Genomic DNA, 16074 nt, shown 5'->3' on the forward strand with positions numbered 1-16074 from the left:
GACAAAGCGAAACAGAATGTTTTGCAATTATATAAAAATAAACATACTTATACTATTCAGACCCATTGCTATGAGACTCCAAATTGAGCTCAGGTGCGTCCTGTTTCCACTGACCATCCTTGATGTTTCTACAACTGTGGTAAATTAAATTGATTGGACATGATTTGGAAAGACACACACCGGTCTATATAACATCCTACAATTGATAGTGCAAGTCAGAGCAAAAACCAAGCCTTGAGGTCGAAGGAATTGTCCGTAGAGCCCAGAGACAGGATTGTGTTGCGGTACAGATCTGAGGAAGGGTACCAAAAAATGTCTGCGGCATTGAAGTTCCCCAAGAACACATTGGCCTCCATCATTCTTAAATAGAATAAGTTTTGAACCACCAAGACACTTCCTAGAGCTGGCTGCCTGGTCAAAACTGAGCAATCGTGGGAGAAGGGCCTTGTTCAGGGAGGTGACCAAGAACCCGATGGTCACTCTGACATAGCTCTAAAGTTCCTCTGTGGAGATGGGAGAATCTTCCAGAAGGACAACCATCTCTGCATTACTCTACCAATGAAGCCTTTATGGTGGAGTGGCCAGACAGAAGCCACTCCTCAATAAAAGGCACCTGATAGCCCGCTTGTAGTTTGCCAAAAGGTACCTAAAGAATCTCAGACCATGAGAAGCAAGATTGAAATGCCAAGCATCACAACTGGAGGAAACCTGGCACCATCCCTACAGTGAAGTATAGTGGTGGCAGCATCATGCTGTGGGGATGTTTGTCAGCGGCAGGGACTGGGAGACTTGTCAGGATCGAGGCAAAGTACAGAGATCCTTGATGAAAACCGGAAGGTTCACCTTCCAACAGGACAACGACCATAAGCACAGTCAAGACAATGCAGTAGTGGCTTCAGGATAAGTCTCTGAATGTCCTTGAGTGGCCCGGACTTGAACCCAATCCAATCTAACATCTCTTGAGAGACCTGCAAATAGCTGTCCAGCAGCGCTCCCCATCCAACCTGACAGAGCTTGAGAGGATCTTCAGAGAAGGGAGAAACTCCTTTAAATACAGGTGTGTCAAGCTTGTAGTGTCATACCCAAGAAGATTCAATGCTGTAATCACTGCCAAATGTGCTTCAACAAAGTACTGAGTAAAGCGTCTGAATAGTTATGTAAATGTAATATTTCAGTTTTGTTATTTAAAAAATAATAATTAGTAAACATTTCTTGAAACCAGTTTTTGCTTTGTCATTATTATATTTATTTATACATTTTTGAATTGACTGGAAGTTAACACTGCTTGAGGCACCTTTCCGTTTTGGAGACGGCAATATTAGACTTAACATGGTGGGTTAGCTAGTTAGCTTTGTGCCACAACAGATAGCAAATATCCTAACGTTATCTACATTAAAACATTTAGTATTTTGTCATTGTCCAACAACAATGCCCTTTCAATTCTTTCATTGAAAAGGGATGAATTCTGTATGGATGTATGACTATTAGATAGTCTAATAAGCTAGCTAACTACCCTGCTATGTTAAGTTTTTGGGAATACTAACGTCGGCTTCTGAGTGCTTATACTACACGAAAACACAGGTTCATTTTTTTTCTCACCAAATAATGACCATATCTTTCAAACTCTGTGCATGTTATGTAATAGTTTTTGACACATGTAGTTCATATTTAATGACTTCTCCCATGGTTTGCTTGTGTGTTAATGCGCAGGATTTTTTTTTGTTCGAAATGGCTCAGGTCAATTGGGCGGGCCTACATAAGGTCAACAGGGCTAGGATATTCAAATCCGGACCAGTAAGTCCGTCATTACTGTTCATTTTCTTTTCTCCCTGGATGTTAATTGATGTCATTGATTGGTCTGAGTCCACTCAACCTTGTGTCCTTGTCATTTTAGGTCTGAATCAGTCCCCAATTTACAGGGGAGGAAGTGTATGGTTTGACAAATCTTATTGAGTTTTATTAAATTCCTTTAGGAACTTTACACCCACCCAACTATGGATTTCAAATTGGACAAGTGAGTTCAATGGTACCATTTTTCTTTTTGACCAGTCCTAATGGTTTGGCTGTAGTACTGGTGTGGAACAGGATGCTCCTGTTCAGGAATAATTGATGGTAACATCCATAGTGCTTTGTGACCATGGGGACAATGGATTGACCTACATAGGTGGCTGACTGTCTGGCAGTGGTGTTATTCAAATGATGCTGTATTGTCATTGGGGCTCACCATCTCCTGTTGTCTTTTAAAGTATGCTACATTCACATGGCCACATGCTCATCTCCTCATGTATTGTAAAATGTTACTGGGCAGCCAAGGTCACAAAGTGATGGGTTATGGCTGTGCCTTGGTAAGCATCATCAATAACTATATATGTGTCCAGAATGCGTTTTCACCCAAAATGACAGGGTCTGGTGATGAAATTAGTGTTCCGAAGACATTTCGTAATGTGTGCCCTCAAAGATCCCTGTCTCTCAAGGATTTTGTTTCTTTAGGACAATGTCAACTTTGACGCTCATAAAGCAGCATATAGCAGGTCCCCCTCCCAAAACAGGTTTCTGTCTGTTCCTGGTTAAATAAAGGTTATATAAAACATACTAACAACATGGACATGATATCATAACACAATGAACAGATGAAAAGGCTTGTTTAGTCAATTTATTTCATATTATTACTCACGTCTTTGTCAGCGTAAGGAAAATGTGAAATATATATGCAAAATTCAATCATTTTTGGAATCTGAACTGAGTGACGTGAGTGTTGGCCTTTTTATACATAATTACCCTTTAGAATTAAGCACCAATGTTGCTCCTTTCTATTGTCATCCTCTAATCATACTACATTTACCTCCTATAATATGAAGTGGGGTCTGAAATGATTGACACCCTTGATAAAGATGAGCAATAATGACTGTATAAAATACGTAATTCAAATACTAAATTATATTTTATACTGATACAATTTCTCAGAGAAAGATTTTGTTTAACATTTTAAAAAAAATCTCATAGGTAGGGGTCAAAATTGACATCCCTAAAGATTCTTATAAGTCGAAGTCCAAAAGGCTCCCCCAAGCTATAAGACTGCTGAACAATGAATCAAATGCCACCCAGACGATTTACCCTGCTGCTACTCGCTGTTTATCACATATGCATAGTCATTTTACCCATACCTACATGTACAAAATAACTTAACTAACCTGTAACCCCACACATTGACCCGGTATCCCCTGTAATATAGCCTCATTTTTATTTTACAATTTTTACTTGAGTTTATTTAGTAAAATTTTTCTTAACTCGTTCTTGAGCTGCATTGTTGGTTAAGGGCTTGTAAGTAAGCATTTCACAGTAAGGTCTACACCTGTTGTATTCAGGGCATGTGACAAATACAATTTCGATTTGATTATAAGTAAAGTGGCCAAGTTTTGTTTTGATTGTGTTTCAGATTTTGTGCTCAATAGAAATTAATGGTAAATGTATTGTCATTTGAGTCACTTTTATTGTGAATAGAATGTGTTTCTAAACACCTCTACATGAATGTGAGTGACATTGAGACATTTAGAAGGTCAAAGTTCATACCCCCCAAGACATGCTTAACCTCCCCTGGTTTTGGTAATGGTGAGAGGTTAGCATTTTTGAGGGGTATGAACTTTGACCTTCTAAATGTCTCACTCACATTCATGTAGAAGTGTTTAGAAATGCATGATTCTATTCTTATTTGCAATGTCTCCAAAATGACCACAATAGATCATTTACCATTTAATTTCTATTGGGCACAAAATAATCTAAAATGGAGCCAAAACGAACCGTGAAGGCATCCAATAAGTTTTGTAGTGTCAAGCTTGATGTAGTCATTGCATACTAGGAATATGGGACCAAATACTAATCTTTTGACTACTTTATTAATAAGAATCTTTTGGTGTGTCAATTTTGACCCCTACTTTTTTTTCCTTCTCTATCTTTCCAATTTTTTGGAGCGTACAATATAGCTTCATATTTGTTCATTTTTCCCCCCGTCATTATTGTTCATCTTTATCAAGGGTGTCAATAATTTCGGAGCCCACTAAGTCCTTACTGGTCCTACAATTTTTTTTTTTTAGAACAGCAGTGACATTTGAATGATACACAGATGTTCTTGGGGCTCACTCAAAAAACACCAATGAAGAGGAAATCATATCACATTACTTTCCTCTGTGCTTTCAGGTGCTTCTCTTTGTCTTCTCAGTACTGCGGAAAGTGGCCTGGGATTATGGACGCCTGGCATTGGTGACAGATGCTGACAGGTAGGCCTAACAAATGACTGAGGTGTTACATTGTACGCACATGCACACGCACACACGTATACTGCCCTGATGTAGTCCTACTGGTCATTAGCCCTTGTCCGTTGAATTGTGAGAATGACTTGCCTGTTATGACTGTGTGCCTTAAGTAACCCCATCACCATTCCTTCCTACCTCTTCCTTCAGGATTATTGGTTTGCAAGTCATTCAGGGAGACTGAATGACTCACTGTCACTTACATACTACTCATTTCTGGAGCTGTATATGAACAACGACTGTCTGGGCTGCAGGGTTTGCTCACACAGCAGAGCAACAAAATAGGGAATATTTTCACCAGTGTATTATCGTAACCCATTGGGATACTTATTAATCAATTATGATTAATCTATGGTTTGGGTATGTTGGTAATAAATATGGAAATAATTTCGAACTAGTTAGCATACTTACTGTATTTTACTGTTGTATCAAATCGATCACCTTGAATGTACATGATCTGGTGCAGTGCATTAAGAAGAGAACATGTTTTGAACTCCTTGAGTACTGAATCAGTCGAGTACTGAATCAGTCATTCACTGAGAACTGGGTCTTGTCATGGTCGCTCTGCTCATATCGACCTCATTATTTATCCTCCAGGCATTTCCCCATGCAGACACGTGCACATACATACTTTGGACATGGTCAAAAGACTAAATGAAAGGGTTAGCTTTCTGCCTCCATCTTATTTTTATAGGGTTAGCTATCTGACATTAAAAGTTGACGTCATATTATACATCAGTGATCATGAATTCATGAATTTCGTCAACCAATTTGTTCCATAAAACAAGCGTATACTCAGGAGACTTGTCCAGGTAATCCAGTGTATACTTGCACTCTGTAATGACGATGTAGGCACACTTTCTGGCAGTTGTCCTTTTGGGCTTATGTCCTACTGGGGGAATATTGAGAGAGTTGGCCTTGCCCAACCAGACACAGGCTTATGCAAGATTTTCAAAACTGCCACAACAAATTAGTTTAGAAAAATATTCGGTAGCACTTTTATAATAACTCCACATAATAAAGCATTTATAATGTATTCGTTAATAGTTTATTAATCATTACTCCCACATTTGTAAATGTTAGTAACCTAGTTATTCACGCATTTATAAACAACTTTTTAAAGTAGGTCTATTTGCTTGGCCTCATCTAAAGTGTGGGATATTTATACTTTATAAATAATTCATAAATGTTTTGAATATACATTGTAATTTCACAAAAATATGCACATGTCATAGTAGACATTCCAGCAGTACCTGATGCTCCATAAGGTCTCAAAATGACCCAAGAACATATTAATGGTTAAACAATAAGCACACTGTACAGAGGATGTTTAAGAAAATATATTGAACATTTTATTCCAAAGCTGTTTAATATTGTAATGTGTCAATTCATACACACTCTTTGCTGAGTGAAATACAATTTTTGGTCTGAAAATGCTAACATAAGCATTTTGTTTCTACGAAAACCAAATTGTAGTTTGAGGTCACTCCTTAGAGCAGTCTAATCTCGTGTAATTTGGTCAACTACAGGATTACATTTTTTGTTGAAAAAAAAAATATATATTTGAATTTTATTTGGACAGGAAGTAAATTCTGAGACCAAGGTCACTATTCCAGACGAGCCTTGCAGAGTTCTGGTCCATAAGTGAGTCCCAGTTTGCGAAGTCTCCACCCTTGTAAAAGGAACCCCCCCCCCCACCAAGAATTTGCTTCCACACATGTGCATGGGTTAACTTCATGAAGCTAGAGCGTGGTGGGTACGGGAGCAAAACAGTGAGGGAGTTTAGTCTTGCGCTTCTATGCTCTTAGGTTGTTGCGGAAATTGACCCACTATGCTGTTTACTTTGTGCACCTACGTCATATCACTGAGTGTACCTGTAGCCCTTTACGCTCGTACCCGTATGTATACAGGTTGAAAATAGCAGATTTTGGCACTTAAGCACCTAAAATGGAACACAGTGGCTGTACAGCAACATGATATAAATGACATCAGAGCTCAGGCTTTGCGCTGTATGGGTTTTGACTGACAGCCGTCCTGAACCTGAGCACCAAACGCATCAAGAAGTTGCCCCCATCCCTCCTGCTAATTGGGCAACTTTTGCACATATTTTGTTTGAGTGAGGGAAATGCTGTAAATTTAAGAGGACTCAATCAATTTTGAAAGATGAGACATTGAGGATTATAATACATACCAATTTGATGTCATACTACTGTAGCAACTCAAAAAGTCCAAAATGTGCACTTCACATTTCCATATCACATTTTCATAAACAGTGTTTTTGATGTACAGTTACAAGATGACATGGCGTCATACCCTGGGTTGTTCTGAACAGAATAAGCCTATGTTTGTCTATTATGAAGAACATTTGTAATGGGACACGCACCTGAATGCACTCATGACTGCTTTCTATGAGCACCAAAATTACAATCTGTTTCTCTGAATTGCCCTGTGAAAGCCTAACACTTAAGATTATATTTTAGAACTTAGCTAGTTGTAAACAACAGTAATTGGTGTGGTGGGGGATGCAGAGTTATGTTCCAAACCAAACAACTACCAGTGTCCCTGCCCTAGTTCTTCAAGGGCACAGCTAGGAGAACAAACAAAAAGAACACCTTATAGTTTAACTCTTCTTTGAGTCATAAAAATGCATTGAAATTACTTAGGAACTATACACACTTTGGAGGGGGTTTTGGCCACTTGGGAGACACATGTTAGTCCTCTCATTCAAACCCTTGTAAATGTTTTGTAATTTTGCACCTACCCCACCTTTTCCAAAAATATTATTGTGTTACTGACTGTATCCAGAGTATTTTCAGATTTAGTTCCAACAAATACAGTGAAAAGTACAGTAAATGTAAACTGGACATACAATCAACACTAACAACAGGTGAACTGCTGTGTCCTCAATTTTGACCTAATAATTTTTCCAATGTATCCAAACTGTTCCCTTTCAATTGCTTATACATATACTTTTCATATTTCTTCTGTAAGAAACATTTGAATTAAGCCTGATCCAAGTAGGTCAATTCCCACGTGTGTAAAGGGTTAAGTAGCCTGTCTTTTTGTAATCATACAAAATGTAAAATATCACACTATTTTGAGTCTCAGCTTTACATTTACTATGTCTAGTCTCTGATGCCAGGCTGTTTTTCATTATAATAATTTGTTACACTAATAGAGTAAATATCCAACTCTAATAGTTGATTACTCTTTTTAGTGTCATTTTAGTATACTCTTGCAATTTTACATTTATCTGTGTTTTGAATTAACAGTCAACTCCATCAGTTTACATTTTCTCTATCAGTTTACTACTTCTGAAGTGTAAGGGTGATGCCTTATTTGCACATCTTAATGTGTCACGTTATGGTAACTAGCAAAGTAATATCCAATCCCTGTTGGTGTCCAACTCAAGGGAAGATATCACGACTTGCATTCAGAAAGCCTGTCGGAGCAGAAAGTAAAAAACAAAGGATTATAAACAATTAATGTACATGCAAAAAGACAGATATTAAAATAAATGATTAAAAAAAAAAAGACCTGCAACGGAGCATGCTGGGAAATATGAGGCCCCTCCATAGATTTAACTCCCTGTCTCTGTTTACTCTTAATTGAGTAAAAAGTACTCCGTCCCAACTAACTCCAGAGACCGTATCACGCTGAGGGTTAAAATAACTCAAGTGGAGTCAATTTAACCCTAACAATTTTAACACTGTGATTTCAACTCTCCTTGATTTACTGTGTACCAATCCTGGATGGCCCCTTTTAAGTACAATAATAGTTGAAGACTTATTTGGTTACTTTAAAGTGACCTGGGTCTGCTCATGGATATGATGTATGAGATTTCTAAGTGCTTCATGTCCTTAGTTCTGTCCTCCCATTCATTTAAAGGACAGAGAGAGAGGGGCAAACCATTTCCTGCTATAGTCCCACAGCTGACTGAACAATCTCTTTTGCGCCACATACTTCCTGTTTTCTTGTCTGTCCCGCTCCCTCTCCCTTGTCACTCCCTACACACACACACACACACACACACACACTAGTGCTGAGTGATTTAATGTTTTTGAGGATGATTTGGTTACGGTTCGGTTTTTGAAAAATAGTCACGGTCTTCAATATTGGTAAGATTTTTGTTTTTCTTCTGTAACTACACATAATAAAACAATTAGCTAATAAAAGCCCCATGAGTAAACCGGGCCCACATTTTTGTTAATTGGTCAGCACTAACAGACAGACACACGCACACACACACACAGCTGTTTTCTTGCTTTCAGGGGCTCTTTCAGAGCTGTGATGAGGCGGGGGTCACCAGTGTGGGAGTTGTATGTACGTGTGTGTGGTGAGGGGATTGTGGGGTGACATTTGATCACATGTGATGGATCGCCCCTCAACCTCACCCCGCCTATGGCTCTCATAAACCTGTCCTGCTCCTATACATTGTGTAACATCTAATTTGTTGACACTTTAGGATTTCTATCCAGGACTAACCTTAATGAAGTAAATGTGTACACCTTTTCATGCCGATTATGCTCATTTTTCCTGTTTTGTTTTGTTTGTTTCACTGTGAAGATCGAAGAAGCGTTTCAACGGATTGGAGGAGCGGGAATAGTATGTTGTTTTTAAACACGTTTTGATTATCTCCTGGTTTTCCAATGTCGTCTTCTCTCTTCCCTGGTTGCTTTACTATCCTAACTGTACTTGTCCTGCTCACTGGTGGACTAACACTCTTTTTTCCTTTCAGGTGTGTGTGTGTGTGTGTGTGCTTGCAATCCAATTCCATAATGTACTGCAATCAACTCCAATTGGGGTGTCCTGCGGGTTGGTGTGTGTGAGAGGTTTATGTGTATCTATCTTATTAACAAGCAAGATGGTTTGGTGTGAGGGCTCCGTCACTGCTTTTTGCTGTGGATTTATTGGGTGTCGACTCTGACTTTGGTTAACCCACCATAAGTGCCTTGTGTGTCATTAACCATACTGTCGACTTCCACCAGTGTATCTGCCATGGCTTCTGATGCTTTTGACTGTCACCTAACATGTGAATCTTTTGACATGCATGCTTCCTTTTTACATATTTGAATATAACATAGTCGGAGAAGAGAAAAGGGTAACTATGATACACTGAGAGCAAATAATACAAGGTAAACGGTGAATCAGGGTGGATGTGAACTTCCCTAGGCCCTCTTGCTGTGGCGTCTTTGTGAATCCTTGTGACATTAGCTGTGATGATAGCACCTCCCGAGTGGACCCTTTGTTAGACGATAAGAAGCAAAGTTCTCAACAGGCTGGGTTCTCAGTCAAAAAATGACCCCTTCCCCTCTGTCCATTCAGGGCCATGAAGGGGTCAATAAAGGCAGAGGAAATGAGTGTTTTCAGATTGGAATCCAGCTAGAAAGTGGAATGTGGTCTTCTGTCCTGACGGATAAATGCCCCCATTTCTGTACATGTCGTCATTGGACTAAGTTTATTGTTGGACCCTGGTAGATTTTCTGTTGTAGGATGTAAGAGTGGGAGATTACAATACACACCCAGTGCTGCATCTAAAACAACCTATTTGTAGACTTTGGGCCCTATTCAAAATCGCTAACTGTCTTTCCGGAATAGGTCAAAAACCAATCCTACCCTGCAAGAAATTATGGAGTAATACTGTTGTTGTTGAGGCCAGGCACCACACTGATGGTGTCGTCCCCCCCTTAATCACAATCACCTAGGCTGTAGAGCCCCACTCTGGAGGTGTCATAATACCCTTAAAACCTAGTAGTCAAACAGGGAAATGGTTCCAATCATTAAAAAAAAAAACATTTTTCCCACAGGGGATTTTAGAAACACTTAAAACAAGGGATGTGTTTCATGTAGGCTTTCTGGCGTGAAGTTTTGATAACCATGTAAATCTCTCTCGGTCAATGTGATTTTATCAATATATTCGGCTCCATTTACTCTCGGATTCGAAAATGCTAATTAGCATCAAAGTAGACATCATGCAAAACTACAAATCCCTGCAAGGTCCTGCACATCATCTCTAGCTGACACCTTTACTAAAAAGTATTGTGTCAATTTAAAACTTGCACAAGACAGTTCGCAGAACTGTCAGTTTTAAAGAAATGTATCCAATTTATTCATTACTACATTTAGCTAATGTTAGATGGTTAATCCAGAGATGACCTTTGCCTTGATTCGGCAGTAATCAGTAATTTTGGGGGGGGGGGGTAAATGCAGGCAAATATATTGATCAAAGTCACCTTGTCCTAGAGATTTACATGGTTATCCAAACTTCACGCCAGGGTAAGCCTACACGAAACACAGCCCTTATTTAAAGCGTTTCCAAATCCCCTATGGGAAAGATTTACATTTACATTTAAGTCATTTAGCAGACGCTCTTATCCAGAGCGACTTACTATGTATTACTTATTATTAAAGATCTATGGTGGAATAATTATTGGAACCATTTCCCTGTTTGACCTCCTAGGTTTTATGGGTATTATGACTCATACTGTGGTACTCTAATTAAATATGCAAATATTTGCATATCCTGTAAATCCCATTTTTCTGGAAACCGTCATTGTCAGTCATTAGGGGCGGCAGGTAGCCTAGTGGTTAGAGCGTTGGACTAGTAACCAGAAGGTTGCAAGATCGAATCCCCGAGCTGACAAGGTAAAAATCTGTCGTTCTACCCCTGAACAAGGCAGTTAGGCCGTCATTGAAAATAAGAATTTGTTCCTAACTGACTTGCCTAGCTAAATAAAGGTAAAACAAACACAAAACATTTGCCCGTAGTGCCTGGCCTTGAGTTGCAGTTTTTTGTTTTAACATGTTTGAGTACATAACCCAAAACAGGCTTTCTTATAGCATAAAAAAAAACAATTGCTCATGATGAGAAGACAGTTAATAGGTTGAATTGAATACGGCCCTTGGCGTTTAAAGCATAAGACAATGCATGTCCATTGCTCAGTGGAGCTCTAATCACAAAATGAGATTATGCATATCAAAGATGGTACACTACATGACCAAAGTATGTGGACACCTGCTTGTCGAACATCTCATTCCAAAATCATGGGTATTAATATGGAGTTGGTCTCCCCCTTTGCTGCTATAACAGCCTCCACTCTTCTAGGAAGGTTTTCCACTAGATGTTGGAACATTGCTGCGGGGTCTTGCTTCCATTCAGCCACAAGCATTTAGTGAGGTTGGACTGATGTTGGGCGGACCATTACTCCTCCTTCACCAAACTTTACAGTTGGCACTATGCATTGAGGCAGGTAGCGTTCGCCTGGCATCCGCCAAACCCAGATTTGTCCGTCGGATTGCTAGATGGTGACGCGTGCTTAATCACTCGTGAGAATGCGTTTCCACTGCTCTGGAGTCCAATGGTGGTGACCTTTACACCACTCCATCTGACGCTTGGCATTGCACATGGTGATCTTAGGCTTGTGTGCGGCTGGTCGGCCATGGAAACCCATTTCATGAAGCTCCCGACGAACAGTTCTTGTGTTGACGTTGCTTCCAGAGGCAGTTTGGAACTTGGTAGTGATTGTTGCAACCGAGGCTACGCTCTTCAGCACTCTGCTGTCCCATTTTGTGAGCTTGTGTGGCCTACCGCTTCACGGCTGAGCCGTTGTTGCTCCTAGACATTTCCACAATATTTACAGTTGACCGGGGGGCAGCTCTAGCAGGGAAGAAATTTGACGAATTGACTTGTTGGAAAGGTGTCATCTTATGACGGTGCCACGTTGAACGTCACTGAGCTCTTCAGTAAGGCCATTCTGCTGCCAATATTTGTCTGGAGATTGCATGGCTATGTGCTCGATGTTATACACCTGTCAGCAATGGGTGTGGCTGAAATAGTCAAATCCACTAATGTGAAGGTGAGTCCACATACTTTTGTATATATAGTGTATTTCCTCAGGCATGTTAGGCAGCACAATGCAATGGTGGCCAACATAGATTGTTCAAAGCCTTTCTTCAGTCTAAAAATTATACTGCTAGCACACAACCATTATTTGGCTTGAGGGTGCCCTCAATGATGCCTACCTTAATGTCTGGATGCTTGGCATACTTGGGGCACCCTCAGCCAGAGTTGTGTTGGTCTGTTGCACACTGTGTATGTCTCTTGTCCTATAGAGTGAGGGGTAACCCTTTACTTGATACCTCCCTGACAAGGCAGATGCCATAAATCGTCATTACACTGTTGGCTGATTCTACCAGACTTTACAGTCATGGCACAAACCATAATCTAGACATCTATCCAGCCCCACGAGTTTGATGTTTGTGTAGTTACAAATGTTGAACTCATGGAGCTGGACATCCTATTATGTCATTCACATAGCAGCCTTGTTGGTGTTGACCTTGGTGTGGGGAGTTCAAGTGAAATGTTGTGTGATTTTGTTAGTGCATAGTATCTACAGTAAAAAGTCAAATGTAGGATTATCTCATGTGACAATGACTAAATTAACTGTTTTCTGATTGACGCCTCTGTGCGTACCAAGTCAGCAATGCTTGATTGGCCAGTAATTCCGCTGAGGGATGATGGGATCTTGAATGTGTCATGTTAGACCCTCCGACAGATGGAGAGTTTATCAAACTGACTATAAAATATACACAGAATGGCATGGTTCTACAGACATTGCTGAGTAACTGTTATGGTTTCATTAATAAATGGACATTTTTGATGATAAATATGCAGCAGTGAAAAATAATGTGGGTTGGGGTCAAATTATATTTAAATGTTGTAAATTCAGGTAAACTGACATTCCAATTTTCTGTTTACTTTCTGAATTGATGGAATTAAAATGGAATCGACCCCATTAGCTTTTCCTCTAGCCTCAATTCCATTCTGTTTCAAACCACAAATTAACAAACTAAACCACAGTTGCAGGACCCGGTCCTGCCTTGTTCTCCGTGCCTCCATCAAAGCCTGACACTTGTCCTCTGTTTCCAGTGTTGCCTCAGCTCTGCATTCTGAAACGCCAGACCGCTATGAACGTCTCACTTCAGTCTCCAGCTCTGTCGACTTCGATCAACGGGATAACGTGAGAAATACCTCCCTACTCCCTCCCTCCGAATGTCTCCCCACCACTGAGGTTGTCTCCTACTGGTCACACGTGCATCTCTTTAATCGACTCCATTGGCTTTGCCTCCCATCCCTGTTAAATAATGCAAGATAAGTAGAGGACTGTAAAGCCGCTGGCTGCCAGCCTTGGATGTGGGTGGAGTCAGGTCCGTCAGACACAGAGTTTCACTTGGTGACTCCTGATGGAGACTTCCCACCCCTTATCGATTCAGTACATAGATGTTTTATCATAAGGGAGACTTATCTCCTTATCTCTCTTGACTCTTCCAAGTAATGCAACACAATATTGTATATGATGATAGTTTGAATTAATATCCTTAAGATGAAATGCCCCAGTGCGTGGAACAGACACTCATACACATTTTCAAACTTGTGACTTTTACAGAAATATAAGCTAAACCAGTCAGTTATCCACACACCAATGTCCCTCAAGAACATTCTATGGAACTCCATACGATATCCCCGAGTCATGTGTAGCACTGTAATCACCCTAGTAGGTCAATTCAGTCCCCGTTATCTCTTTCTACCTCCTAGCCTTTTAATCCCAGCTGGTAGGCTAAGGCTCTGCCTCCACTCTCCCTGTCTGTTCACTAAAACTCACATCACGATTGGGCCACTGCTATAGCTGTCCTGATCACGTTGGCTTTACCCCAGACAGTCCCCTGTTTATTGCCCTCTCTGGTCATACAGTACTTGGACCCCAATTAAATAAATTGCAGATAAAGGAACACCGTAGTTTAACTCTAAATGTTTACACTGTGTTTTGAGTTTAGGTTTCACATCAACATCCAATGACTATGAGAATAGCATGTTGCTATGTTGGATTTAACACCTCTGATACAGAATAAACCAGCATTGTTTTTTATTTATCTGCAATTGATTGAATTGGGGACTAGAAACGAAAACACTTTATAATGCATCACCACTGTCAAATTATTTGATTGTGTGGAATTTCATTTTTATTTTATTTTTAAATCTCCATGTATTGAAAATGTTGAAAAGCGACTGTTTTCAACTGCATTTTTTTCAAATGTCTGATTGTCATTGTGCATGTCTACACTGCAGGGCTTCTGTTCCTGGTTAACTGCCATCTTCAGGATAAAGTAAGTGAGTCTGTTATCAACGTTCTATGTAAATACTTGATTGGAAAAAAGCTAGAGATCATGCACATAAATGTTCAACCGAATGAATAGTAATGCTTATGTGCTAAAGGCCACCTCTGATCGGAACAAACGGTGATAAATAACTATCGCCCTATTTCAAAACATTCTTGCCTAGCAAAAATATTAGAATCCTTGATTAATTCTCAGCTACAATCTTTCTTATCTATGAAATGTATCCAGAATGTTCACCGGTCTGCATCCCAAATACAATATCAGCATGTCCAGTGGCTAGTTAGTGCATCTTCTTTAGGCAATTTTACAGCTATCAATTTAGGAGTCTCCAATCTCACCATGTTCAACCTGTGGATAATGCGCCTCGGGGTGGGGTTTGACATTTGAGGAGATGGTAAACGTTGCCCGCGCTACGGCAATGGGCCGCGCGGTGCATTCTGTGTGAAGGCGTACTCTCCTGCAAAGTGTGAATGGGAGTCTGTTGGGCGCTAGCTCAAAACCCAACATTAGCACGAATTTTGTCAAAAAGAAGTACAACATTACAAATCTTTTCCGAGATGTGCGATAATTAACTTGCTATCTGTAATATCGTATAGCTTTGGAATCGTTACATTGCATACTTTCGAGGAAAATAGGCACATTCCTCGACATATATACTGACTTTGAGAAGGGATTGCGTGACGATTAGTTTAGCAACCGCGTGACGCAGCATGACAATGTGAATGCGATTAGTCGACAGTCTGCTGGGTGGGGTTTATACGTTCCATTATTCATTGGATTCCTATCTCCTTTCTATAATATCTCTGTAGGAATATCACAAAAATATAATCAATGGTTCATTCGAGAGAAGACATCCTCCCGAGTTTTGACATCGGCCAGTATTGAAATTTGACCTGTACGATCGACGTTTTTGCAATCCTAAATGTCATATTCCTGTTAACTTCCAGTGTAGTGAGAGCGATTTAATCAGTTCTACGTCATACCGGCCGGATTTCTGTCTGCTTGAACCCCAATAACTCTGCTGTGTGAACCTTACCTTTAAAAACTACTTGACAGATCTAACATAATATGTATCTATTGATGGTGTTCAGTTTCCTTAATATAACAAAGGGTGTTCTGCAAGGGCTGATTCTGATATTTGAAAGTATTTTTCATATCTTTCAGATAACCAAATAATATTGGAAGTGCCTTCTGAAAGTTTTCACACCCATTTTCCCACATTTTGTTGTTACAAAGTGGGATTAAGATTTAATTGTCATTTTTTTGGGCAATGATCTACACAAAATATGCTAAAGTAAAATTCTAACATTTGTAAAAAAATACATGTATATAAAAAAGCAAAATAAACACTAATGTATCTTGATTAGATTAGTATGCAACCCTCACAGGTGATTATACGTGTTAGAATCACCTGTGAGTTTCTGGGTAAGTCTCTTAAAGAGCTTTTCACACCTGAACTCCTGTAGATTTGGCCTATTGTCCTGCTGAAAGGTGAATGAAGTTACCAGTGCCTGTGCTTAGCTCCATTCATTTATTTGTTTTTATCCTGAAAAACTCCCCAGTCCAGTATGATTACAAGCATACCCATAAC

The 16074-nt window shown here is 39.8% G+C and overlaps 1 protein-coding gene across 4 annotated transcripts in view; it reads left to right on the forward strand.

Annotated features, from left to right (window-relative positions):
* The window catches only part of LOC115142703 (CSC1-like protein 2), an 88381-nt gene that overhangs the window by 25084 nt on the left and 47223 nt on the right, over window positions 1–16074 (forward strand). For 3 of the 4 annotated variants that reach the window (XM_029682358.2, XM_029682357.2, XM_029682359.2), the window contains exons 3-6: window positions 4195–4274; window positions 8874–8912; window positions 13237–13327; window positions 14434–14471. In XM_029682358.2, the coding sequence (XP_029538218.1) occupies window positions 4195–4274; window positions 8874–8912; window positions 13237–13327; window positions 14434–14471 (248 nt within the window). The remainder of the gene's footprint in view (window positions 1–4194; window positions 4275–8873; window positions 8913–13236; window positions 13328–14433; window positions 14472–16074) is intronic. The other variant, XM_029682360.2, reaches the window with a different exon arrangement.

This window comes from Oncorhynchus nerka, linkage group LG15 (assembly GCF_034236695.1).
Source record: "Oncorhynchus nerka isolate Pitt River linkage group LG15, Oner_Uvic_2.0, whole genome shotgun sequence".
In the NCBI taxonomy this organism is placed as follows: domain Eukaryota; kingdom Metazoa; phylum Chordata; class Actinopteri; order Salmoniformes; family Salmonidae; genus Oncorhynchus; species Oncorhynchus nerka.